General features: G+C 40.9%; 1 protein-coding gene across 2 annotated transcripts in view; it reads left to right on the top strand.

Moving 5' to 3' along the window:
* LOC134206323 (chloride intracellular channel Clic) overlaps positions 1-27,049 on the top strand; it is a 151,652-nt gene that overhangs the window by 84,106 nt on the left and 40,497 nt on the right. For both annotated transcript variants that reach the window (XM_062682022.1, XM_062682023.1), the window contains exon 2: positions 18,024-18,125. In XM_062682022.1, coding sequence (XP_062538006.1) covers positions 18,024-18,125 — 102 coding nt within the window. The remainder of the gene's footprint in view (positions 1-18,023; positions 18,126-27,049) is intronic.

The raw sequence follows: 27,049 nt of genomic DNA on the forward strand, positions 1-27,049 counted from the left end.
AGGGTCGTAGAATCGTAACTACTGAATCGATCCAATGGGCTCTTAACAGATCTCCAGGAGAAGATGGGATCTATGCCGTTCTTCTTCAGAGGGGTTTTGAGCATATCAAACATGTTTTGAGGAAACTTTTAGCATGCAGTTTTGATACTGGGTATATTCCCATATTCTGGCGGGATGTCACTGTAAAGTTTATCCCAAAAGGAGGGCGTGCTTCGTATAAAGAAGCAGAGGGTTTTAGACCCATCAGTCTGGCCTCATTTCTTCTGAAATGCTTAGAACGTATTATCGATCATCACATTCGTGATGACTGTTTGCCAAACATGCCTCTTCATGTTAATCAACATGCTTATCAATCTGGAAAGTACACTGTGACTCTTCTACACAAGGTTGTCTACGACATCGAGAAAGAATTTGCTCAAAAGCAAGCATGCTTGGGTGCGTCCTTAGATATTAAGGGTGCTTTTAATAACGTGTCTTTGATGTCTTTCGTGTCTAACTTTTGTGGAATCTCGTTGCAGATACTCTATCGAGATTATTCAATAATGGCGGTTTTCCTACCTATGGATTTGCCGACGACTATCTAATATTGATAGTCGGTTTGTGTATTACTACTTTATTCGACCTGATGCAAAACGCTCTTCAGGCGAAAGTTGATGTCGCCAATATGGCTTTTCAGTTTATCCGAATAAAACATCTATTGTACTTTTCACGGAAAAACGTAACCGTAGTGGCATTTGTCCATTACATCTTTTTGACTCTGAAATCAATGGAACGGATCAGGTAAAGTATGTGGAACTAATTCTTGATTCCAAGCGCTCCTGGTCACCTAACATTGAGTTCAGAATGTTTTCACCTGTCATAAGACGAGTTTAAACAATCCCATTGAATTCCACCACTTAATTGTATCCTGACAATAGGATACAATTAAGTGGTGGAATTCAATGGGATTGTTTAAACTCGTCTTATGACAGGTGAAAACATTCCACTAAAAAGCTCAAAATAATTTTCTTATCATTGAGTTCAGAGTCAAAAAGGCGTGTATGGCTTTCGGCCATACATTGGGTAAAACTTGGTGACTTAAACTCAAATATATCAAATGGATTTACACAACAGTTGTATTACAAATTTTGGCTTATGGATGTCTTGTGTGGTGGTAAAAGGGTGAAGTGAGAACAATTTAGTCTAAATTAGGCCATCTTCAAATAATGTACCTAATGGCAATGACTGGTGCGTTCTCTTCGACACCCACGGCTGCTTCTCCCACGAAGGTTCTCTCCAACGTGGCCCACTTCACATACATCTCAAACAAGAAGCACCTTTTTGTACTTACCGATTATGGGTTCTCGGTTTCATGGAAGAAAATCCTGTAAACCGCAGTTCTACACACACTTCGTTGTTACAGCTCATGGCTGATTGGGACAGAACTGTCTTGTCGCGCTGCAGCAAGGTACCCGGCAGAACGTGGAACGTTATAGACGGAAGCGGAGACAGCAGACGCGCCTTTTTCAGGAGAAGAAACGCCGCCAGGAAGAAGCAGAGTGCGAGGAGATGGAACAGCTGTGCCGTTCTGAAGATACACGCAAGTTCTATCAGAAGCTCAACGCATCCCGCAAAGGCTTCGTGCCGCGAGCCGAAATGTGCCGGGATAAGGATGCCATTCAACAGCTAAAGACCAATAAAGCAGCTGGTAAGGATGGTATCGGAGCTGAGCTCATCAAGATGGGCCCGGAAAAGCTGGCCACTTGCCTGCACAAACTGATAGTCAGAATCTGGGAAACTGAACAGCTACCGGAGGAGTGGAAGGAAGGGGTTATATGCCCCATCTACAAGAAAGGCGACAAACTGGAGTGTGAGAACTTTCGAGCGATCACCATCCTTAATGCCGCCTACAAAGTGATATCCAAGATCATCTTCCGTCGTCTGTCACCATTAGTGAACGAGTTCGTGGGAAGTTATCAAGCCGGCTTCGTTGACGGCCGCTCGACAACGGACCAGATCTTTACTGTTCGGCCGTTCTAGCCGTGGGGCGACGTTAATTCAACAGCAGAAAGGACATTCATGGGTCATCGTCTACTTCAGTAAAAAACTGAGTAGTACTCAACGGAAGTATTCCAGCGTGGAGAAGGTGTTTTACTAGCGAAACAACACTTCCACCATTTCGTTGAGAGCACTTTGTTTAGGGTGGTTACCGACGCCCAAAGCCTTTTATGGCTTTTCGCAATGGGTGTAGACTGGCAACCGTACGACATCGAACTGGAATATACAATACCCGCCAAAAGTATGGAAGCGCAAAAATAAGTATTGCAACACCTGCTTTGAATATTGCAACTCTCCGAAAAGTTTAGCATCACTCCGGAACTAACATATTCGTGAAGATTTATCGTCGGATCCATTACATTTAGACTGGTGGAACCTTCTACAAAATTTATCACGGCGATAAGTGCATTGCGAAAGAGGACAATTTAGCTCTTTGGAGTGCCCTGGCCACCAGGTAGACCGCGGATTATCCGGATTCTGAACCACGTCTGAAGTCACCGTTTAATACATCTATTCATTCTAGCGACATGCCAAATGTTCATCATCTTTCGTAATCGCAATATGACAGAAAAATCAATGCTGATTGACGCTTGCTTGACCCTTGGCGTCCTCCAGTGATCCTCCGGGAGTTTCGGAACATCCGGTAAAGTGGTTAAATTTTGAAATTCGTCACAGAAAGCTGCGACTTTTTCAAAGCCGATTGTGGCAGAATTATCAGAGCAAAATCAATGCAATACAATCACTCATTGACCCCAGATGGCCTCCCAGTAGTCCTCCGCGAGGAAGGATTGCTAAGACGAATTTAAAAAAATGGACCACTTCACCGAATGTTCCAGAACTTCTAGAGGACCATCCGAGGAGAACGACTGGTTGTTATATTGAATTAGCTCTGACATTTTTACAACAAGCGATTTTCAGAATGTTGCAGCTTTCTGAGTTGAATTACAGAAATTTACCACTTCTCCGGATATTCTAAAGCTCCCGGAGGATTACTAGGTGGCCACCAGGCGTCAATGGGAGATGCTCGCATTGATTTAACTCTGGCATTACTATTACAGTCAAACCTCTATGAGTTGATGTTCTATGACTCGATGTCGACTCATGGAGGCAAAATATGCCATATTGAAAAAAATATTCTGGGTTACTGTGATGGTCCCTTCAAACAGATTTTCAATGATTCTCTATTCCACGTCTCGATATTTAAACGAGTCTTCATTATCGACTCATTGAGGTTTGCCGTTTGTACAGACGGTATAGGAAAAATCGCAGTTTTCTGGGATGCATTATAAAACCATTAAATATGACCACTTCACTGGATTATCCACTGGTCAATGAGTGGTGCTTGCATTGATTTTGTTCTCACAATGCTACCACAGACGTTTTAGAAAAACTCGCAGCTTGCTGGGACGTAACTTTAAAATTGACCACTTTACCGGATGTTCCGGATCTTCCGGAAGAACACTGGGAGACCACTTAAGGTCAATTGGTGATGCTTGCTCTGATTTGTCTCTGACAATGCTTCCACAAACCGTTTAGAAAAAATCGCAGCTTTCTGGGACGAATTTAAATAATTGGCCACTTTACCGGATGTTCCGGATCTTCCGAAGGAATACTGGAAGACCACCTGGGGTCAATTAGTGATGCTTTCATTGATTTTTCTCTGACAATGCTTCCACCAACCGTTTAAAAAAAATCGCAGCGTTCTGGGACGAATTTAAATAATTGGCCACTTTACCGGATGTTCCGGATCTTCCGAAGGAATACTGGGAGACCACCTGGGGTCAATTAGTGATGCTTGCATTGATTTTTCTCTGAAAATGCTTCTACAAACCGTTTAGAAAAACTCGCAGCTTTCTGGGACGAATTTAAATAATTGACCACTTTACCGGATGTTTCCGGATCTTCCGGAGGAATACTGGGAGACCACCTGGGATCAATTAGTTATGCTTTCATTGATTTTTCCCTGACAATGCTTTCACAAACCGTTTAGAAAAATCGCAGCGTTTTGGGAGGAATTTAAATAATTGACCACTTTACCGGATATTCTGGATCTTCCGAAGGAATACTGGGAGACCACCTGGGGTCAATTAGTGATGCTTTTATTGATTTTTCTCTCACAATGCCTCCACAAACCGTTTAGAAAAAATCGCAGCTTTCTGGGACGAATATTAATAATTGACAACTTTACCGGATGTTCCGGAACTCCCGGAGAATCAGTGGGAGGCTACCACTAACTGGTCAAGCAAACGTCAGTCAGCATTGATTTTCCTGTCATATTGCGATTACGAAAGATGATGAAAACCGCATCTCGCTGGAATGAATGCATTTATTAAATTGTGACTTCACACGTGTTCCAGAATCCGGAGCATCCGGATGTCCACCCGGTGGCCAAGGCACCCAGGGAGCTAAATTGACGTCCGGCCTAATGCACTTATCGTCGTGAACAATTTTGTTGAAGGTCCCATTATTCTAAATGGAAAAGATCCGATGGGAATATGGGAGTTCTGAAGTGATGCTAAACTTTTTTGGGGGTGTTGCAATATTCAAAGTAGGTGTTGCAATACTTATTTTTGCGCTTCCATACTTTTGGCGGCTAGTGTATAAACAGGAAAAATAATATCTTGGTGGACTGTCTGTTGAGATCCGTAGAAACTATTTCCATCGTAGCCGTAGACAAATGATATCAGGAATTGGTATCTAATAATAAGCTAAATCCTATAAAATATAAAGAATTCCGTATTGTTGATGGGGAGATTCTACGGTATTGCAAAACTAAAGATAGAATGGAAGACGTGAGGTTCAGGTGGAAAAAATAACCTCAAGAAGAAGAGCGCTCTGAAATCCTTCAAAAATGCCGTGAATACCAGATCCCAACGCATCATCTGTTCGTTGATTTCAAGGCGGCATACGACAGTATAGACCGCGTAGAGCTATGGAAAATTATGGACGAGAACAGCTTCCCTGGGAAGCTTACCAGACTGATCAAAGCAACGGTGGATGGTGTGCTAAACTGTGAGAAGATTTCGGGCGAACACTCCAGTTCGTTCGAACGGCGCTGGGGACTAAGACAAGGTGATGGACTTTCGTGCCTGTTGTTCAACATTGCGCTAGAAGATGTCATGCGGAGAGCCGGGTGTAACAGCCGGGGTACGATTTTCAACAGATACAGTCAATTTATTTGCTTCGCGGATGACATGGACATTGTCGGCCGAACATTTGCAAAGGTGGCAGAACTGTTCACCCGCCTGAAACGTGAAGCAACAAAAGTTGGACTGGTGGTGAATGCGTCAAAGACAAAGTACATGCTTGTGGGCGGAACCGAGCGCGACAGGGCCCGCCTGGGAAGCAGTGTTACGATAGACGGGGATACCTTCGAGGTGGTCGAGGAATTCGTCTACCTCGGATCCTTGCTAACGGCTGACAACAACGAGAGTCGTGAAATACGAAGGCGCATCATCTGTGGAAGTCGGGCCTACTACGGGCTCCAGAAGAAACTGCGGTCGAAAAAGATTCGCCACCGCACCAAATGTGTCATATATAAGACGCTTATAAGACCGGTTGTCCTCTACGGACATGAAACATGGACAATGCTCGAGGAGGACTTGCAAGAACTCGGAGTATTCGAGAGACGGATGCTTAGGACCATCTTTGGCGGTGTGCAAAAAGACGGTGTGTGGCGGCGAAGAATGAACCATGAGCTCGCCCAGCTCTACGGCGAACCCAGTGGCCAGAAGGTGGCTAAAGCCGGAAGGGTACGATGGGCAGGGCATGTTGCAAGAATGCTGGACAGCAACCCTGCAAAGATGGTGTTCGCTTCCGACCCGGCAGGTACGAGACGACGTGGAGCGCAGCGAGCGAGATGGGCAGACCAGGTGCAGAACGACCGAGGATGGAGAGATGCGGCCTCGAACCGTGCATTGTGGCGTCAAATTGTTGATTCAGTGTTATCTGTTTGGATGTTAACTAAATAAATGAAAAACAAGCGCTGGAAGTAGCGGACTATTCATTAGAGGCGCCACGAATGCTTATTGGATTGAAGCATTTGCATTTGTGTGCACCATTAGAGTCGCGTATTGGAGATCCCGGTGAACCAATAGCAGTAAGGTCGAGGCTTGGATGGTCGTGTACGGTACACCAGAGAAGCCGGTACATGGTTCAATATTCGATAACCATAAGCTAGTGAAGTGTTTATCAGTATCGGAGTCAGGCAGTAATAATAGAACCAAAGATACGTTGTAAAATACAATGGAACGCATAGCAGAAGAGGGAGGAGATACAAGGCATTTGAATAAATTTGCCATGACAAACGAGGTTAGAAAGAAAGTTGAAAAAGAAGAGGTTTGTTCGAGAAAGGTTTTTGGAGGCAAGTTGTAAGTGGCAAGAAATATGGTCATGGAGAAAAGAGCAAGGAAATGTGTTTAGGAGAAAGTTGATACGAAGCATGATATCCGAGGTCATCAATGGAGCTGGCGTTAGAATTCGTCGTGATTGAAATTCGAGATGGCGGCAGTTGTGCACGCGAGTGTTTCTAGAAATCGCAGTGCCTGTTATAGAAGACGGAACATCCGGTTGCGTTTTGAGGACCCTGCTCCAGAGTTACGGGAGGGGCTGTTGCGGCACCTGGCAACACGGCGCTTACGGTGGGTGAAATATTGGGTGGACGATTTTTTTTTATATTGTCATTTATTTAAAGGCTCAGGCGCCAGGAGGCATAACGGAGCCATAACTTGGTTGAATTGTTTGTACAATTTCATGACTAGCTTCGCAATTTATATGTTAGCTTTGGTGAGCCGAAAAACATGCGGCTAGGTCGAAGTTAAGGATTACACGGGTGGACAAATTATGGTAGGTGAAAAAATGAAACAACAAAATCAAAACAAACACAGATGAGTGGATGATAAATTGTGGGAAATGCTTATGTACATTGTTGATACTACGGACTACTGTTGGAAAACCTAAAATAGTGGATTAGTTTCGTTAGAATTTTGAGAAAGTGACCGAATTAGTAACACAGCACATAGAAAAAAGAGGCAGACAGGTAAATTGAAGAATGCAGGGAAAAGGAAAATATGTGAATGATATGTATTTAGTTTGCAGAAATTTGAAGACAGTAGGAGGATTCAATCAGTTCTGGCGAGTGGAAGAAAAACTACTCATAGTTGAAAAGAAGCACACATTTGTTGATAATAATAGATAGTGGTCAGAGTCGATGCTGGCGCTTCGATATGTCTTGACGTCGGTAATGTCGGAAAAGTGCCTCCAACCAATCAGAACGTCGTAGATTTGTGATTCTGTCTGCAGTAGTGATCAGTACTGAAGGCTGTGCAGAAGTAGGTGCAGCAAATGGCCACATTCTGAAAATCAATTAGTCGTAGACGGTTTTTGTTCGACGCACGGCTTGCGGAACATTGTATACCAATTTAAACATCAGCAAATTAATCTTCACCGAATTTCAAAATGTTCCAACTTGAAAACCCCTGACAATAATAGGTCAAAACATGCAAAAGCCGTCATTTCCCCTATAATTTATTTAATTATTTAATTTATTCATAAATTTGGCAAGAGTTCATTACTGTGATAGGCTATTCAAACTTTAAAACTACCCTTTCTAATGATAAATTGGATGAAACTCACAACCTTTCGGTGCACCATTTTGATGTACCAGAAAGGGAAAATAGTCACGATTGGTCATGTAACAGTGCTGAGCGCGAAACAGAAACCGCACGCAATATGCAAGCAGAGTATGCAATCGTGGGCTGTCCAACGCAAGATAAACGACAACAAAGCAAGAAAATAGCCCATTCAAAAACAAAGGACGGGAATGGACGAAACGAAAACGGCGAGGAAAATCATATTTTACGCTGACCATAGCTGAAAGCTATGAAAAGTATCACTTTAAAATGCACAGTTACACGAGCACTACTCACAACTACCCATACGAAGCTGGGTTTGCTGCTCACTACGCTGTAACAAAAATAACAACAGCGATATTAATAACATCAACAAAGTAAAGAGAGACTACACTACGGTTGCGAAAAAAAATATGCACCGAACGAAAAAGGCAATAAAGGGAAACTTCGAACCGCAACTCCGACAGCTGTTGCACGAACGGCGGAAGTGGAGAAAAACTGTGTCAAATTTTTAATTTTATTAAACCGTCACAAATGTCATACTGCTCGGTGTGCGCGGTGGCGGCTTTCATCATTGCCACAAAACCCTTTTGCAGGCTTTCGGGGAGCAGTAGGAGAAAATCCAAAAACCACTTGTCTCGTCGTCCAGCGGTGAGTCATGTTCTTTTGCGAAACTCTGCCGCCGGTTTGTTGAAAATTGTTCACGTTTACTATCTTGGTTTGGTCTTCCGTGCCGGAGTGAGTCATACCCCGTCAAAGAGTTTGTTTAGTGTTTCACAATGGGCCTCCCATGAGGGGGCGGGCGGTACTCAACTCAACTCGAAAGGGTGTAGCCGTCTCCTTGACATTTACTCTGCGCGCTTGCTGTTTACTAATGCGTGTGTGTGCTGTGCGGTAGATGGAGAGATCGGTAACCTTTGGGGCCTTCTTCAATGGATTTTCATGCTTAATTGCCGCTGGCACTACTGAACTGAAGAAATGCTAGACCTAGACTTCGGAAACTGAAAGATGCTCCGACGCGGGTTGCGTGTTTGTTTTTGGGTTGGGGGAGCAGAGATGCGGGTCAAGTGATTCCGTCGGTTCAATAAGTATGAGACTGCCGTTGAGCGGTAGTTGAATATGCATTACGCATTAAAAGGGCTTTGTGTTTTTTGGAACCTTTGCTCTATTCCGTTCTTCTGGAAATTATAAAAAATCTAATGAATCATCCAAGAAAAGTTTGTCCGATAATATTGATGTTTTCTTTATTTTTTTTCGGGTCACTATGGCTCAGCAAACGTCGTATAAAGTAAAGCTCAACTAAAACGCTACCATCTTGTGTTGTTCGCTCACTTATGAAATTTGCCTCGGATTCGGATGTACGCCTGGCAGCGGAGATGTGCTAAGTGCCTTAGGAAGGTCTTGGAATCGAGGGTTTCTCGCCTTCGCGCAAAGTTGGCTCATATACCTATTTAAGCTAACGAGGTTGAGTGAGAATTTGTTGGGCAAATAGTGTACGTATTTGTTATACGTTAGGAATTTAGTTGGCTGGTGTAACGAGTTTGGATGCACTTGTATGTAGATACTTTTGTGGGAAGTTTACGTAACAAAATTTTTGGGTTTGGCAGCATTTAGTTGTGAAGCTTCAAGTCGTATATCTTTAACCGGTTGATGTAAGAGTGTTGAAATTTTAGAGAAAAGGTTGGATTTTGCAATCAGACTTTTGGAGCATTCTCGGCACAAAAAACAAGCTTTCTAATTATCCAATCTATCTATTATTTAGAAAGAGAACGAATTTAAATTCGTTCAAATGATAGGCCTTTAGAACATAGAAAAAATCCTCCGGAAAAACTTGAACAAACAACTCCTAAAAAAAGTTATGAAGGCCTTTCTGTTTCAGTCTTATTTTCGCGGAGGAAACCATTTCAGCCTAGCAGTCTAGGGGAACTCATCCAAATTTCATAGGATTTTTTTTTTCAAATTATCTCATGAAATTTAATTTATTCGGTTATTACCTTTATTTTATTCGGAGGAATCCTTGGAAAATTCTTTCCAATATACTCGGAAAATTCCTTTGCTTCGACTTTCATTTTTTCCAGAGGAAATTGGAGAAAAATTCTCGAGATAATTTGAAACATTTTTCGGAGAGTGAAGGAATTTTTTGAGCAAATTCGAAGCAATTTCCCGAGGAAGCTTGAAGGAATTTCTCGAGAAAATTCAAAGCAATTTCCGGAGAAAAATCGAAGGAAGGAATTTCTCGAGAAAATTCGAAAAAAAATCCGGAGAAAATTAAAAGGAATTTCCTCGGAAATTTTTTCGAATTTTCTCAGGAAATTCCTTCGAATTTTATCAGAAAATTCCTTTGAATTTCCTCGGATAATCCTTTCGCTTTTCTTCGGAAAATTCCTTCGATTTTCTTCGGAGAAAATTCCTTCGAATTTCCTCTTGATATTCCTTTGAATTTTCTCGGTAAATTCCTTCGTATTTGTTGAGGGAATTCCTTCGGATTTTTTAGGGAAGATCCTTCGAATTTCTTTGGGAAGATCCTTCGAATTTCTTTGGGAAATACTCTCGAATTTCCTCGTGAAATACCTTAGAATTTCCTCGAAAAATTCCTTTAAATTTCCTCGTGAAATACCTTAGAATTTCCTCGGAAAATTACTTCGAAATTCCTCGGAAAATTACATTGAATTTCCTTGGGAAATTCCTTCAAATTTCCTTGGGAAATTCCTTCAAATTTTCTTGGGTAATTCCTTCGAATTTCCTTGGGAAATTCCTTAGAATTTCATTGGGAAATTCCTTCGAATTTTCGAATTTACTTCGAATTCCTTGGAATTTCCTTCGAATTTCCTTGGGAAATTCCTTCGAATTTCCTTGGGAAATTCCTTCGAATTTCCTTGGGAAATTCCTTCGAATTTCCTTGGGAAATTCCTTCGAATTTCCTTGGGAAATTCCTTCGAATTTCCTTGGGAAATTCCTTCGAATTTCCTTGGGAACTTCCTTCGAATTTCCTTGGGAAATTCCTTCGAATTTCCTTGGGAAATTCCTTCGAATTTCCTTGGGAAATTCCTTCGAATTTCCTTGGGAAATTCCTTCGAATTTCCTTGGGAAATTCCTTCGAATTTCCTTGGGAAATTCCTTCGAATTTCCTTGGGAAATTCCTTCTAACTTCCTTGGAAAATTCCTTCGAACTTCCTTGAGAGATTCCTTCGAATTTCCTTGGGAAATTTCATCGAATTTCCTTGGGAAATTCCATAGAAATTCCTTGGGAAATTCCTTCAAATTGCCTTGGGAAATTCCTTCGAATTTCCTTGGGAAATTCCTTCGAATTTCCTTGGGAAATTCCTTCGAATTTCCTTGGGAAATTCCTTCGAATTTCCTTGGGAAGTTCCTTCGAATTTCCTTGGGAAATTCCTTCGAATTTCATTGGGAAATTCCTTCGAATTTCCTTGGGAAAAATTCCTTCGAATTTCCTTGGGAAAAATTCCTTCGAATTTTCTTGGGAAATTCCTTCGAATTTCCTTGCAAAATTCCTTAGAATTTCCTTGGAAAATTCCTTCGAATTTCCTTGGGAAATTTCTTCGAATCTCCCTGGGAAATTCTTTCGAAATTACCTGGGAAACTCTTTTAAAATTCCCTGCGAAATTCCTTTGAATTTCCCTGGGAAATTTTTTCGAATTTCCTTGGGAAATTCCTTCGAATTCCCTTGGGAAAATCCTTCGAATTTCCTTGGGAAATTCCTTCAAATTTCCTTGCGAAATTCCTGCGAATTTTCTTGAGAAATTCCTTCGAATTGCCTTGCGAAAAATTCTTTCGAATTTACTTGGGAAATTCCTTCGAATTTCCTTGGAAAATTCCTTAGAATTTCCTTGGAAAATTCCTTAGAATTTCCTTGGAAAATTCCTTAGAATTTCCTTGGAAAATTCCTTAGAATTTCCTTGGAAAATTCCTTAGAATTTCCTTGGGAAATTCCTTAGAATTTCCTTGGGAAATTCCTTCGAATTTCCTTTGGGAAATACCTTCGAATTTCCTCGGGAAATTCCTTCGAATTTCCTCAGGAAATTCCTTTGAATTTCCTCGGGAAATTCATTCGAGTTTCCTCAGGAAATTCCTTCTAATTACCGTGGGAAATTCCTTCGAATTTCCACGGGAAATTTCTTTGAATTTCCTCGGGAAATTCCTTCGAGTTTCCTCAGGAAATTCCTTCGAATTTCCTCGGGAAATTTCTTCGAATTTCCTCCGAAAATTCCATTGAATTTCCTTGGGAAATTCCTTTGAATTTCCTTGGGAAATTCCTTCGAATCTCCTTGAAAATTCCTTCGAATTTCCTTTGGAATTTCTCTCGAGTTTTCTTGGGAAATTCCTTCGAATTGCCTTCGAAATTCCTTCGAATTTTCTTGCGAAATTCCTTCGAAATTCCTTGGGAAAATCCTTCGAATTTCCTTGGGAAATTCCTTCAAATTTCCTTGCGAAATTCCTTCGAATTTCCTTGAGAAATTCCTTCGAATTTCCTTGCGAAAATTCCTTCGAATTTTCTTGGGAAATTCCTTCGAATTTTCTTGGAAAATTCCTTCGAATTTCCTTGAAAATTCCTTAGAATTTCCTAGGAAAATTCCTTAGAATTTCCTTGAAAATTCCTTAGAATTTCCTTGGAAAATCACTTCGAATTTCCTTGGGAAATTTCTTCGAATTTCCCTGGGAAATTCCTTCGATTTTCCTTTGGGAAATTCCTTTGAATTTCCTCGGGAAATTCCTTCGAATTTCCGAAGGGAAATTCCTTTGAATTTCCTCGGGAAATTCCTTCGAGTTTCCTCAGGAAATTCCTTCGAATTTCCTCGGGAAATTCCTTCGAATTTCCTCGGAAAATTCCTTTGAATTTCCTTGGAAAATTCCTTCGAATCTCCTTGGAAAATTCCTTCGAATTTCCCTGGGAATTTCTCTCGAGTTTTCTTGGGAAATTCCTTAGAATTTCCTCTGAAACTTCTTCAAATTTCTTAGAGAAGTTCATTCGAACTTTTTTGGGAAATTCTTTCGAATTTCTTCGGGAATTTCTTTCGAATTACCTCGGGAAATAACTTCCAATTTCCTCGGGATATTACTTCCAATTTCCTTTTGAAATATCTTTTGGAATTTTTTTTTTCGGAATTCCTTGATAAATTACTTCAAAATTTCTTGAAAAATTCCTTCGAATTTCCTCGAAATTCCTTCGAATTTCCTCGAGATTCCTTCGAATTTCCTCGAAATTCCTTCGAATTTCCTCGAAATTCCTTCGAATTTTCTCAGGAAATTCCTTGGGAAAATTCGAATTTCCTCGGGAAATTCATTCGAATTTCCTCGGGAAATTCATTTGAATTTCCTCGGGAAATTCATTTGAATTTCCTCGGGAAATTCATTTGAATTTCCTCGGGAAATTCATTCGAATTTCCTCAAGAAATTCATTCGAATTCATTCCTTTGAATTTCCTTCAAATTTCCTTGGGAAATTTCTTCGAATTTTCTCGGAAAATTCTAGTGAATTTCGTCGGGAAATTCCTTCGAATTTCCTCGGAAAGTTCTTTCGAATTTCCTCGGGAAATTCCTTCGAATTTCCTCGGGAAATTAATCCGTATTTCCTTGGGAAATTCTTTCGAATTTCCTCGGGAAATTCCTTCGAATTTCCTCGGGAAATTCCTTCGAATTTCCTCGGGAAATTTCTTCGAATTTCCTCGGGAAATTTCTTCGAATTTCCTTCGGGAAATTCCTTCGAATTTCCTTCGGGAAATTCCTTCGAATTTCCTTTGGAAAATTCTTTCGAATTTACTTTGGGAAATTCCTTCGAATTTCCTTTGGGAAATTCCTTCGAATTTCCTTTGGGAAATTCCTTCGAATTTCATTTGGAAAATTCCCTCAAATTTCTTGTGGAGAAATTCCCTCGAATTTCCTTTGGGAAATTCCCTCGAATTTCCTTTGAGAAATTCCCTCGAATTTCCTTTGAGAAATTCCCTCAAATTTCCTTTGAGAAATTCTTTCGAATTTCCTTTGAGAAATTCCTTCGAATTTCTTTTGGGAAATTCCTTCGAATTTCTTTTGGGAAATTCCTTCGAATTTCCTTTGGGAAATTCCTTCGAATTTCCTTTGGGAAATTTCTTTGAATTTCCTTTGGAAAATTCCTTCGAATTTCCTTCGGGAAATTCCTTCGAATTTCCTTTAGGAAATTCCTTCAAATTTCCGTCGGGAAATTCCTTTTAATTTCCTTTGGGAAATTCCTTTTAATTTCCTTTGGGAAATTCCACCGAATCTTCCTATGGGAAATTCCTTCTAATTTCCTATGGGAAATTCCTTAGAATTTCCTTTGGGAAATTCCTTCGAATTTCCTTTGGGAAATTCCTTCGAATTTCCTTTGGGAAATTCCTTCGAATTTCCTTTGAAAAATTCCTTTGAATTTCCTTAGGGAAATTCCATCGAATTCCCTTTGGGAAATTCCTTCGAATTTCCTTTGGGAAATTCCTTTACATTTCTTTTGGGAAATTCCTTAGAATTGCCTTTGGGAAATTCCTTAGAATTGCCTTTGGGAAATTCCTTCGAATTTCCTTTGGGATATTTCTTCTAATTTTCTTTTGGATATTTCTTCTAATTTCCTTGGGAAATTGCTTCGAATTGGGAAATTGCTTCGAATTTCCTTGGGAAATTGCTTCGAATTTCCTTGGGAAATTCCTTCGATTTTTTTTTGGAAAATACCTTCGAATTTCCCCGGGACATTCCTTCTGATTTCCTCGGGAAATTTTTTTGAATTTCCTTTGGAAAATTCCTTCGAATTTCCTTTGGGAAATTCCTTCGAATTTCCTTCAGGAAATTCCTTTTAATTTCCTTTGGGAAATTCCACCGAATCTTCTTTGGGAAGTTCCTTCGAATTTCCTATGGGAAATTCCTTCGAATTTCCTATGGGAAATTCCTTCGAATTTCCTATGGGAAATTCCTTCGAATTTCCTTTGGGAAATTCCTTCGAATTTCCTTTGAAAAATTCCTTCGAATTTCCTTTGAAAATTCCTTCGAATTTCCTTAGGGAAATTCCATCGAATTTCTTTTGGGAAATTCCTTCGAATTTCCTTTGGGAAATTCCTTTACATTTCTTTTGGGAAATTCCTTAGAATTGCCTTTGGGAAATTCCTTCGAATTTTCTTTGGAAAATTTCTTCCTCCTCCTTTGAGAAATTCCTTCTAATTTCCTTGGGAAATTGCTTCAAATTTCCTTGGGAAATTCCTTCGAATTTTTTTTTGGAAAATACCTTCGAATTTCCTTGGGAAATTCCTTCGAATTTGCTTGGGAAATTCCTTCGAATTTGCTTGGGAAATTCCTTCGAATTTCCTTTGGAAATTCCTTCGAATTTCCTTGGGAAATTCCTTTGAATTTCCTTGGGAAATTCCTTCTAACATCCTTGGGAAATTCCTTCTAATTTCCTTAGGAAATTCCTTCTCATTTGGGAAATTCCTTCGAATTTCCTTTGTGAAATTCCTTCGAATTTGCTTTCGGAAATTCCTTCGAATTTCCTTTGAGAAATTCTTTCGAATTTCCTTTGGGAAATTCCTTCGAATTTCCTTTGGGAAATTCTTTCGATTTTCCATTGGGATATTCTTTCGAATTTCCTTGGGAAATTCTGTCGAATTTCTTTGGGAAATTTCTTCGAATTTGCTTTGGGATATTCTTTCGAATTTGCTTTGGGAAATTCTTTCGAATTACCTCTGGTAAATTTCTTCAAATTTCCTTTGGGAAACTCCTTCGAATTTCCTTTGGGAAATTCCTTCGAATTTCCTTTGGGAAATTCCTTCGAAATTCCTTTGGGAAATTCCTTCGAATTTCCTTTGGGAAATTCCTTCGAATTTCCTTTGGGAAATTCCTTCGAATTTCCTTTGGGAAATTCCTTCGAATTTCCTTTGGGAATTTTCTTCGAATTTCCTTCGGGAAATACCTTCTTGGCTTCTTGTTTCGAATTTCCTTCGAAAATTCCTTCGAATTTCCTCTGGGAAATTCCTTCGAATTTCCTCTGGGAAATTCCTTCGAATTTCCTTCGGGAAATTCCTTTGAATTTCCTTTGGAAAATTCTCTCGACTTTCCTTTGGGAAATTCCTTTGAATTTCTTTTGTGAAATTCCTTCGAATTCCCTTTGGGAAATTCCTTCGAATTTCCTTTGAGAAATTCCTTCGAATTCCCTTTGAGAAATTGCTTCGAATTTCATTTTGGAAATTCGTTCGAATTTCCTTTGGAAAACTGTTTCGAATTTCCTTTGGGAAATTCCTTCGAATTTCCTTTGGGAAATTCCTTCGAATTTCCTTTGGGAAATTCCTTCGAATTTCCTTTGGGAAATTCCTTCGAATTTCCTTTGGGAAATTCCTTCGAATTTCCTTTGGGAACTACCTTTTTGCTTCGAATTGCCTTAGAAAATTCCTTCAAATTTCCTTTGGGAAATTCCTTTGAATTTCCTTTGGAAAATTCCTTCGAATTTCCTTTGGAAAATTCCTTTGAATTTCCTTTGGGAAATTCCTTCGAATTTCCTTTGGGAAATTCCTTCTAATTCCCTTTGGGAAATTGTTTCGAATTTCATTTAGGAAATTCCTTCGAATTTTCTTTGGAAAACTGTTTGGAATTCCCTTTGGGAAATTGCTTCGAATTTCCTTTGGGAGTTCCTTGGAAAATTCCTTTAAAATTCCTTTGGAAAATTCCTTCTAATTTCCTTGGGAAATTCCTTCGAATAAAAAAAAATCAATCCGGATAATCGAGTCCGACCGGTATTAGCAATAAACAATTCAAATTTTCCACATATTTTTTTATGCAAAAAAATAAAAACTTTCCTATAATTTAAAAAAAGCTATAAGAAAATATGAAAATTCCCATAAAGCAATAAAACTGAGTATTTTTTTAATAAATAGCCCCTTCTTTTAAAACGTTTATTGCTTATGGAAATTTTTATCAGTTTTATTGCCTGATTTCTCTATTGGCAATCTTTTATTTTTTTATGGAAAATTTCTAATTCCTTATGGAAATTTTATTTTGCTGCCAAAATTATTCCACAAGACGGCTTGATTACTTTTGGTTGCCAAGTAGTAAAAAAAACAACAACTGTGCACAATCTCTTATTTAAGTCATTGTTGGCGTTTCCATAAATAATTAGAAATTTTCCATAATAAAATAGGAAATTGCCAATAAAGAAATCAGACAACTACTTGGCAACCAAAAGTAAGCAAGCCGTCGTGTGGCATTAGTTAGGTTGGAGCTTCAATATATGAAGATTAACAACTTTAAAATGTGTTCAACCGCAGTAGAGACCTTTCCTAGCTTATAAAATTAATTTTGTGAAATTAAAAACATTGATTCTGATTGAACACCCTGAAAAAATGTTTTTATAAAAGGGCGTTAAGAGTAATAAATGTGAAATATTTCAGATTACAAAACCGAATTCTTCAAATGAATGGAACCTTTAACTCATCTACCTCCGACAACCTAAACAACTTATCTATCTGTTCAACATCATCAACCAATCCACTTGAAATAGATGCCAAGGCTATGATTGGAGCCGTTTGTTTTGCTGTTGTGAGAACTCCCCTTCTCGAACACTCTCCATTGAATAGCTGAACTGGTCCAATTGTTATCTCTCATTCTGACATCAGTTTATCTTATCGGTAACCCCCAAAAACATCGCAACGCTGTCGTCGTCCTTCGAGTAGTTGTGAGCTCGCACTATTCTGCTTCATTTCCGTTCGATTCTATCACCATTGGCTGGCATCATGAAACACTTTTATTTTCGTTTTCCAAATTTACCACGTGCCAAAGTCGTCGTCGTCGTTGGTTGGTTGCGACAAATATTAGCATCGGCACCAGCAACGGAGGGGTCGCTGGACACCTAAGAATGCGATATTTTTCTCCTCCAGCCGGCGGCGGGTGTGGTGCGGTCGCGGTACCGGGCGATATGGTGAGGCCGAATAATTAGATCATCACATGTGCGCCGCCACGTCGAGTTTGGCGGGACCAGGGGGCGAGGGGACATACGACGGCGTAGATACATGGGGGGTGCGGATGGAGGATCGTGTCGAGTGTTTGAAATGCAATTAGCAATTAACTTGAAGTCATGTCGACGGCAACGGAGACGACGACAACTTTCCGCGGTTGAGCGACACGACTAACGTGAGCTTGTGGCGGTTTTTTGGCGTTTGGGTTGAGGCGGAGATAAGAGAACTCGGCGCGGCCGTGTGCCGAGGTTGGGTATTTCTCCGTGAAATGATCGAAGGAACAATTATTGGGTGGGTTGTGATTTTCAAAAGGCATTTCTGAGGTGCTCCATTAAACGTAATTGGTTTTGCGATTAAACTAATCATTTTTATCGTTTTTTCACTCTGTGCAATTTCAGGCTTCGACGATAGACGGCAGACGGAAGGGTGCATGTCTGTTTTGTCAGGAATACTTCATGGACCTGTATCTGCTGGCAGAATTGAAAACAATCAGTTTGAAGGTAAGTTTTTTTGATATACATATGCTGATGGGATCAAATTCTGACAAATCAGAAAATAAGATTACCCCTGATCCTGGATGCTTGTTTTCAATTTACAATTTGCAATGCTCATTACCAAAATCAGGCATTGAATAACTCATAAGTAAAATACAAAAATGACGACTAGAACATATTCTATAAGCAATAGTCTGCGAATATTTGTAGCGTATTTAGAAATATAGAATACAGAAACGAACTCGCCGCATGACATATTTCCCTCGTTTGGGTGGAAACTGGAAAAGCCTCTAAGAAAAAGAAATTTGATCAAACCATTGATGGTTTTGCCCATGGATGGTAATCGGCCCGAGAAGATCTGGAACATTCAGGGAAGTGATGAATTCCAATAACTCGTTCCATGCATCTGCAGTGCGTACGTGCACGGATGAGACACACTTGAGCCTTTATCATTATGCGATTGGGATCGCAGTAATTCCACGGAGCATTGATTAGCGCTGAAAAACGTTTGACTTCAATAAAGTCAGGTGCGGCAAATACGCGTTTCCGTTTTTTCTTACTGCGTAGCGTTTTACAATACAGAGACGGACGGTCGGACGTATACCTGAGCATTAGTTTTGCCCGATCAGAAATTGAACTTGCCGGTGAAAATGTTTATCTCGTTTTATTGTTTCAGTCGATTTATTTAACTTATTTAAGATCAATTTTATTGAAAAACCCATACTTTTAAAGTCTCAAACTGTTTTAAAAATCGAGAATAAAAAAAAGAAGAATTAGCATGATGTTGGTCCGCGATCGAGTGAATATTATCCCAAAACTAAATTGCAGCACCTTTTATGATTTTTTTGCTTAAAATTTTATTTAAGGAGTAAAAAACATGGGTTATGTGTGACAGTTTACTTTGAATAAAAAAAAACTTTAAATAGAGAGAAAGACGCGACAGTTCAGTTACTCACCGACCCAACTAATCAGCTGAAACGTAGGTTCGGGCACTTCGAACAATTCCTTTGAGGTTCGACGCCCGACCAATCAACAACATCTCGGCATGAGCCGCCAAGGTTGCGATGCATTACCCGCGTCCAAAATCTTCATTATTGCAGGAGATTGAAGCAACCATTTGAAGACAATTCATGCATAAAGTATTGTTCTATGAAGCTATTTCGATTCTAAAGTGTGGTCAAGACAACGAAGGACGCTTTGTTGACCATACAGACCTTCAATATCTGAACTAATGTGGCATGTTTGTAATAATGAAAAGATGTCTAATGGAGCTATTCCTATTAAATAAGGGTGATACCCCGAAGAACGCTTTGTTGACCTTCAAGATAACTTGACATATTCAGAATAGCGAAATATTTTTTTGTGGATCTATTTCAACTCAAAACTATATTAAAAACTTAAAGACCTGAACTAAGGAATTGGTTGGAGTTGGAGATTATCATGAATAAACTGTGACATGGGCTCGAAAATTATGGCCACAATACTATTTTTACAGAAAGTCGCGTAAAAAAGTGTCACTCTTATTTTTAGAACTTATCTTTAACTGATCCCAATATTTTCTATTGAAAATTAGTCAGATCGGACAATGGGATCGGAAACTATGGCTAAAATATCATTTTTTTACAGAAAAATCGCAAAACAAAAGTGTTATTTTTTTAAACTTATCCTTCACCGACGCAGAAACCTGTCCCATTGTTTTATATTGAAAATTGACCGGATCGGAACATGGGCTCGGAAGCTATGGCCAATATACTATTTTCATATGCGCGAGAAAAACATTAGCACCAGTAGGTGGATTAATCAGGGTTTTTATATAGGCCTGTGCGCCGTTTGAAATTTTATCGGCAGTGACTTGGCGGCGTCACGTCGTTGGTGATCGGCGGTGGCGTGGGTCGGCGTGAACTTATTTCATGCATAAAACATTTTTTCCTCTAGGAATGCCTCTAAAAGTTCTTTCAGGAATTCCTCCAAAAGTTCTTTCAGGAATTCATCTGGAAGTTCCTCCAAGAATTTCTCCGAATGTATCTTCAGGAATCGCTCTGGATGTTCCTCCAGGAATTCCTCGGGATGTTTCTCCAGGAATTCCTCCGGAAGTTTTTTCAGGAATTGCTCCGGAAGGTCCTCCAGGAATTCTAGGAAATCCTCCGGATGTTCCTCCAGGAATTCCTCTGGATGTTCCTTAAGGAATTCCTGCGGAAGTTCTTCCAGGAATTCCTGCGGAAGTTCTTCCAGGAATTCCTCCGGGAGTTCTTCCAGGAATTCCTGCGGAAGTTCTTCCAGGAATTCCTCCGGAAGTTCTTCCAGGAATTCCTCTGGAAGCTGCTCCGGGAATTCCTCTGAAAGTTCGTCCAGGAATTTCTCCAGAAGTTTCTCCAGGAATTCAACCAGCGATGTTTGCGGATTCTTAAGGAACTCTTGAATTCCTTCAATAATTTCTCGGGAGTCCAAAAATTCCACAGAAAATAACGCGTGAAAATGTTTCTGAAGTTCCTCAGAAATTCCTCCAAAAACTTTTCCTAAATGTACACAGAATTTACTTCCAGAACTCTTCAAAGATTCCCCTAACGTCCTTTTGAATTTCCATCAAACCCATTCTTCTTGTAGGAATTCTTCTAGAAGTACCAATGGGAATTGCAAGTCCCTCCAAAAACTCTTCCAGAAATTCCTCCAGATATAAACACGGATTTTTTTTCAGATAGGGTAAATCACTACTTGGGCCTATGAACCCGATTCCCGGCTCACTGCACAGAAAACTAGTGAAGAAAGAAAACTGTTTGGAAGCCGTAGGTTTATGATTGATAATTTTTAAAAAGTTTCCCATTTATCTCGCACAATACTCAATCTTTTTCAACCATTTGTTTTACTTCTAATTGATCCAATCTATATACATAAAAATGAATTTCTGTCTGTCTGAACCTTATAGACTCCGAAACTACTGAACCGATCGGCGTAAAAAATTATATGCAGAGGTTTTTGGGGTCGGGGAAGGTTCTTAGGATGGTTCGAGACCCCTCCCTCCTTTGGAAAGGGGGGCTCCTATACAAATGAAACCAAAATTTCTGCATAACTCGAGAACTAATCAATTTTAGGCGAAACGAAGTTCGTCGGGTCTGCTAGTTAGAAAATAAAAATGTAGATTTCAAAATGTCGCTCTTCGATACCACACCACTGAGCCGGAGTGATTCTTTCCTCCTTTACAAAACGGTATAATCAAATAAACACCTACCTGAAAATCGTCACTAACCGTTCGGCCTAATGACCATTCGGCCTAATGGCCTGATACCGTTCAAAGTAAAGGGTGCCAAAGCACCAAAAATAGAGAGAGTCTCCTCTTAGAATCTCATAAATTATCTAGAAAACGCCTTAATTTTTTGGTAGGGTAAAACTGGCCATGCGATGGTTATGGAACAGGTTCCGGAAACCCGGAATTTCCGGTACAAAATGGCAAACATAAAACTACAAAACCAATCAGGCTTCCGACACCTCAAACTTCTCAGAATCTCATGAGCAATCTGGAAAAGGCCTAAGTTTCTTGGTAGGGTAAAAATGGCCGTGTGGTGGCCATGGAACAGGTTCCGGAAACCCGGAATTTCCGGTAGAAAATGGCCAACATAAAACTACAAAACAAATTAGACTTCCAACACCTCAAACTTCTCAGAATCTCATGGGTAATCTAGAAAACGCCATAGTTTTTTGGTAAACTTCTCAAACTTCTCAGAATCTCATAAGTAATCTGGAAAAGGCCTTAGTTTCTTGGTAGGGTAAAACTAGCCGTGCGATGGCCATGGAACAGGTTTCGGAAACCTGGAATTTCCGGTACAAAATGGCCTACATTAAACTACACAATAGATTAGGCTTCCGAAGCCTCAATTAAAGTTTCGTTATATTTGAAACTGCCTGATTTTTTTTTACAATTGACTAATCGCTTGACTGATTATCCCCTCAAATTAAAGTTCTAACTACTGACGCCAAATTATAAATGAACCAATAACGCCAAAAATGCTGGTGCTCGGATTAGATGAATGAATTAACAATTTCAAAGGTAACATATTTTTCTCAAGGTTTCTTTTTACCCTCAAACTGCCGGGACGAATCTTGACAACTTGAAACAGCTAGTTCTGTTAATTTTCTATCAAAATGCAAGCGGGTTCAACTGTGTTCAAGTGGAATAGTAGTTCCAGAAAGTAGATGGGTAAAATGCTCAGGATGACTCATTTTTAGAGCAAATGTTTAGTATTTTGAAATCATCATCATAACAGATGTTTTAGTATAAGTAATTAAGGGCCACGGTATAGGTTCCGAAGACCCGAAATTTACGGTACAAAAGGCCAACGTTGAACTACAAAACAAATCAGTCTTCCGAAACCTCAAGCTACTCAAAATCTCACGAGTAACTAAGAAAATGCCATAGTTTTTAGCATAGTTCTTTTTTGTTAGGGTAGAACTGGCCATGGGATGACCACGGAAAATGTTTCAGAAACCCGGAATCTCCGGCACGAAAGGCCAACATAAAACTTTAATACAAATTAGTCTTCTAACACCTCAAACTTCTCAGAATATCATAAGTAATCCAGAAAACGTCTTAGTTCCTTGGTAGAGTAAAACTGGTCATGTGATGACCACGGAATAGATTCCAGAAGTCCCTATCAAGCAGTACAAAAGGCCATCATAGAACCTCGAAATTAAGCGGTCTTCCGACACTTCAAACTTCTAAGAACCTCATGAGTAATTTTGAAAACGCCATAGTTTCATGATAGTTTTTGGGAACCCGGAATATCCGGTACAAAAAGCCACGTTAGGCTATCGGAATGGGCTTTCCAGAGACTCCGAATCTTGTTTCGTGGCTATAAAATTGCTAGTATTTCTCTAATACTAAAGACACACTGGTGGTACAAGTACTACGGTTATATACCCTAGTACATATTGTACCATGGTTTTCCACGTTGTACCAGCATGGTACAAGGTGACACACTAGTGGTACAACTTGTACCATGGTACGAATACCACCAGTGTGTCATTAGTATAAGAGAACACTTTGGCATTTTCTGGATTACTCGGGTAATTCTCAGAAGTTCAAGGTGTCGGAAGACTGATTTGTACAGATGTTGCATGTAGGTCTTTTTCACTGGAAATACTGAATTTTTGGAACCTGTTCCGTGGCCATTGCATGACCATTTCTACCCTACAAACAATTAACGATTTTGTGAAAAGTTTGAGGGGATTTATTTCGTAGTTCTATGTAGACCTTTTCCTGTAACGTTGGATAGATCACTTTTACGTAGTGTCTTACGGAGTAAGATCTACCAAACCGAGCCCTAACTAAATCCATTTTTCGAGCTAGGGCTATAAGTTGTTTTAGTTAAGGATTACGCTACCTGCAGATGACGGAAATTCTCTTTGCAGGACAAATGTTTTAGCTAGAAATAGTTTTGTACATATATAGCTAAATCCCAGGTGTGGTGCTCTACTGGTGATATTGTAGAAGCAAGACAAAGAGGTGGCTAGGGCTCCGATACTTGGTCAAATAACTTATTGATAAGGGGTGCACATTCAATGAGGTTGCTCTCTGTACTTACTTGATACTTGATGGGCTACAGCTCTTCGGTGAACCTACGCCGAATGGAGTATCCTTCTCCACTGGACTCGATCCTGGGCCAATCGCTTCCAGTAGCCCTGAACATTGAGCGCCCTAAGGTCCTCTTCAACTGCAAAAAGCCATCGTGTACGGGGCCTTCCACGAAGCATGCGGCCTCTTCCGGGTTCTCTACTAAATATTATCTTCGCTTGACGTTCTTCTGGCATACGAACAACCTGACCAGTCCACCGTAGTCTGCCGTGTTGAATAAGCTTAATAATATCCAGCCCTTCATACACATGGTACAATTCGTGATTCATGCGGCGCCGCCAGATACCGTTCCCCTGTTTACCGCCGAGTATTGTCCGTAGCACCTTACGCTCAAATACTCCGAAAGCTCTCCGATCAGCCTCCTTTAACGTCCATGTTTCATGGCCGTATAAAGCCACCGGAAGAATCAGAGTAGTATACAGCGTGAGTTTTGTTTTCGTTTGCAGACTACGGGACTTAAGCTGGTTACGAAGTCCGTAATAAGCCCTATTTGCAGCTGCAATACGCCTTTTCACCTCACGGGTAACATCATTATCGCACGTCACTAATGTTCCAAAATACACAAATTCTTCTACCACTTCAAACTTTTCACCATCCAGAACCATTTCGCTACCACCACCACTAATGAACCCACGTTGATTGCCAGCGATCATGTACTTCGTTTTGCTGGTATTGATCGTGAGTCCAATCCTCGCTGTCTCCCTCTTAAAAGGCACAAAAGCCTCTTTCACGGCACGGCGATCAATCCCGATAATATCAATATCGTCCGCAAATCCCAGGAGCATATGCGATTTTGTGATAATGGTACCGCTTCTTTGCACACCAGCTCTCCTAATCGCTCCCTCGAGCACTATATTGAACAGTAGATTCGAGAGTGCATCACCCTACTTTAATCCATCTAAGGTAACAAATGACGTCGATATTTCATCCGCATCCCTTACACTTGATTTCGATCCGTCCAACGTTATACGAATCAGCCGTATCAGTTTCGCCGGAAAACCATGTTCAAGCATAATTTGCCATAATTTATTCCGTTTCACTGAATCGTACGCCGCCTTGAAATCAATAAACAGATGATAAATCTGCAAGTTGTACTCCCGGAATTTATCAAGGATTTGTCTCAGGATAAACATTTGATCCGTCGTTGATCGGCCCTTACGAGAACCTGCTTGGTATTCGCCGACGAAGGACTCTTCAAACGGTTTCCTTCTGTTGAACAGAATACGGGACATAATTTTGTACGCCGAATTAAGGAGGATTATTCCTCGATAATTGGCGCACTCCAGTCTGTGCCTTTTCTTAAAGAGAGGGCAAATGAGGCCGTCCAACCAGCTAGCAGGCATTTCCTCGTCTTCCCATATTTTTGACATAATATGGTGCAGAACTACATAAAACTGCTCACTGCCATGTTTGAGAAGTTCAGCCGGGAGCTGGTCCTTCCCCGCAGCCTTATTGTTTTTCAGCTCTTTAACAGCTTTTTTAACCTTATCTAGTGTAGGCGACTCCACAGCTTGTCGCTAATATTTATTCTGCTCACCGATGCACCGTCACTTCAACTATTCAGCAAAGTCTCGAAGTGTTGCTTCCACCTGGCAGCCACTTCAGTTTTATCTGTCAGCAAATTCCCTTGTTGGTCGTTGCACATGACGGGAGATAGCGCTGTCTTTCTCCGCACGCCATTGACAGACTCATAGAACCTCCGCATATCGTTCTGCTCCATTTTTTCCTGCGCCTCGCTAATCACTTGTTCTTCATATTATTTCTTCTTCCTGCGGTGGGTTCGTTTTTCGGCTGCTCTTGCTTCCTTGTTATTATTATTTATTTATTCAGACTGAGGCCGTAGTGGCCTGTGCGGTATATAAGAGTCTTCTCCATTCGGCTCGATCCATGGCTACACGTCGCCAACCACGCAGTCTACGGAGGGTCCGCAAATCATCTTCCACCTGATCGATCCACTTTGCTCGCTGCGCACCTCGCCTTCTTGTGGCCGTCGGATCGTTGTCGAGAACCATTTTCACCGGGTTACTGTCCGACATTCTGGCTACGTGGCCGGCCCACCGCAGTCGTCCGATTTTCGCGGTGTGAACGATGGATGGTTCTCCCAACAGCTGATGCAACTCGTGGTTCATTCGCCTCCTCCACGTACCGTCCGCCATCTGCACCCCACCATAGATGGTACGCAGCACTTTCCTTGCGAAAACTCCAAGTGCGCGTTGGTCCTCCACGAGCATCGTCCGGGTCTCGTGTCCGTAGAGGACTACCGGTCTAATGAGCGTTTTGTAGATTGTCAGTTTGTTACGGCGGCAAACTCTATTCGATCGGAACGTCTTGCGGAGTCCAAAGTACGTACGATTTCCAGCCACTATGCGTCTCCGAATTTCTCTGCTGGTATCATTTTCGGCAGTCACCAGTGACCCCAAGTACACAAATTCTTCCACCACCGATGCAAACTCGCGATGGGTGGCTCACATTGTCTTCTCTTGAACCTCTTCCTATCATGTATTTCGTCTTCGACGTGTTGATGACTAGTCCGATCCGCTTGGCTTCCCTCTTCAGTCTGATGTAGGCTTCCTCCATCTTCTCAAAGTTACGTGCCATGATATCAATGTCGTCGGCGAAACCAAATAACTGGACGGACTTATTGAAAATTGTACCACTCGTGTTAATCCCTGCTCTTCGTATTACCCCTTCCAAAGCGATGTTGAATAGCAGACACGAAAGACCATCACCTTGCCGAAAACCTGCGGGTTTCGAAGGGACTCGAGAATGCCCCTGAAACTCAAACTACGCACATCACCCGATCCATCGTCGCTTTGATCAACCGTGTCAGTTTATCCGGAAATCCGTGTTCGTGCATTAGCTGCCATAGCTGGTCCCGATCGATTGTATCATTTTGAAGCTTTGAAGTCGATGAATAGATGATGTGTGGGCACGTTGTATTCGCGGCATTTCTGCAGTACTTGACGAATGGCAAACACCTGGTCCGTGGTGGAGCGTTCGCCCATAAAACCCGCCTGGTACTGCCTCACGAACTCCCTTGCAATTGGTGCTAGTCGACGGCATAAAATTTGGGAGAGTACCTTGTATGCAATGTGATTGCGCGGTAGTTGCTACAATCAAGCTTATCGCCCTTTTTGTAGATGGGACACACGACACCTTCCATCCACTCCTGCGGCAGAACCTCATCCTCCCAAATCTTGGTAACGACCCAGTGCAGCGCTCTAGCCAGTGCCTCACCACCGTGTTTGGTCAACCCCAAGGGCTTTGTTGTTCTTCAGCCGGCCAATCTCCTCCTGGATTTCCT

The sequence above is a fragment of the Armigeres subalbatus genome, chromosome 1 (assembly GCF_024139115.2).
Source record: "Armigeres subalbatus isolate Guangzhou_Male chromosome 1, GZ_Asu_2, whole genome shotgun sequence".
NCBI classification, from domain to species: Eukaryota; Metazoa; Arthropoda; class Insecta; order Diptera; family Culicidae; genus Armigeres; species Armigeres subalbatus.